At 66.3% G+C, this 1,181-nt stretch overlaps 1 protein-coding gene across 1 annotated transcript; it reads right to left on the bottom strand.

The window, feature by feature from the left end:
• Positions 1-225: 225 nt before the first annotated feature.
• LOC112122652 (phosphoribosylformylglycinamidine synthase-like) lies at positions 226-1,173 on the bottom strand (the record flags this gene model as incomplete). The annotated part of the gene is made up of 3 exons (XM_026646915.2): positions 1,039-1,173; positions 702-826; positions 226-354 (listed from the first exon to the last, which is right to left on the bottom strand). Coding segments are annotated over exons 1-3 (313 nt in total), but the record flags the coding sequence as incomplete, so codon positions are not given.
• Between the last annotated feature and the right edge of the window lie 8 nt (positions 1,174-1,181).

The raw sequence follows: 1,181 nt of genomic DNA, 5'->3' as shown, positions 1-1,181 counted from the left end.
CTGGACGAGCCGCAGCGCCCTGGGACCAGGACCAGAGCAGGAGCCCATGGAGGAGGGGCTCAGGGCTGGAGGGAGAGAGTCTGGGGCCTGCTCCCAGGGGCAGGAGGGCCCCCGTGACCCAGGGGGGGCTCTGCAGTCAGGGCAGAAGGGGGGCCTGAGGAAGGGGAGGGGCAGGTGGTGGAGTGGGGCTGCGGCTGGGGGGAAGTGGGGCCCCCCTGCTCTCACCAGGGATGTGCAGGTTTCCGAAGCTGTACCCGGCCGTGCCGGCAATGACGTGGGCCCCACGCCCCGTGCACTGCACGTCCCGGATCCGCCCGCCTGTTCCCGTTGCGGCGCCGCTGAATGGGGCCACCCCTGGAGAGGAGACGGGATGAGAGTGAGCGGACACCCCTCCTAGGTACCCCCCAAAGTGCCATGCGCATGGGGGAGCAGGAAAAGCATGTAGCATCCACCCCTCCACAGCCCATAACCCCATGCACTACCACCATCTACCCCACAGCCACACTACCTTCCCCACAGACCCCTGCCCCATGGACATCCCCTCACATTCACTCTCCCCGTCCTCAATTTCCCACAATGTCCCCCCTGCAGACTGCCACACAGCCCCCTGGCCACACCCCCATCCCACCCCATGGATAGACACCCCCCCCGGTACACAGATATTCCCCTGCACACACAGCCCCCCTGCCCCTCGCACTGACCCGTGGGGAAGTTGTGGGTCTCTGCAGTGAAGATGACGTGACGGGTCGACGTTCTCTTCTCAAAGCAGCTGGGGCGGGATGGGTCGCGGGGCCACAGGGAACACACGGCCCTGCCCTGGATGGCACTGGGGGGAGAGAACCGGCCACGGCCATCAGCCACGGAGCCCCACAGCAATCCCTGCCCCATGGGGGTGGGGGGAGAGCATCCCAGCCACGGCCCCCAGCCACAGAGCCCCACCCCATCCCTAGCCCAGAGGAAGTGAGAGTTTGAATCCAACCCCGGCCGTCAGCTCGAGCCCCATTCCCAGCCCCACGGATGGGGGTCCCAGGCAGGCACCTGCTGTTGTCCGAGAACTTGATGACGTTGTTGGGGTTGCTGCTCTCCTGGGTCCGCATGATGGACTGGAACAGCGACTCCTCGATCTCCTTCCCGTCCACCAGGAGGCGCCCTTTGAAGAACCAGTGTCGGCTGTGCTCGCT

The sequence above is a fragment of the Terrapene carolina genome, unplaced genomic scaffold, assembly GCF_002925995.2.
Source record: "Terrapene carolina triunguis isolate 2854851 unplaced genomic scaffold, T_m_triunguis-2.0 Scaffold48570, whole genome shotgun sequence".
Lineage (NCBI taxonomy): Eukaryota > Metazoa > Chordata > Testudines > Emydidae > Terrapene > Terrapene triunguis.
Note: the sequence above shows the minus strand (reverse complement) of the source record. Positions and strands in the feature narration are given on the sequence as shown.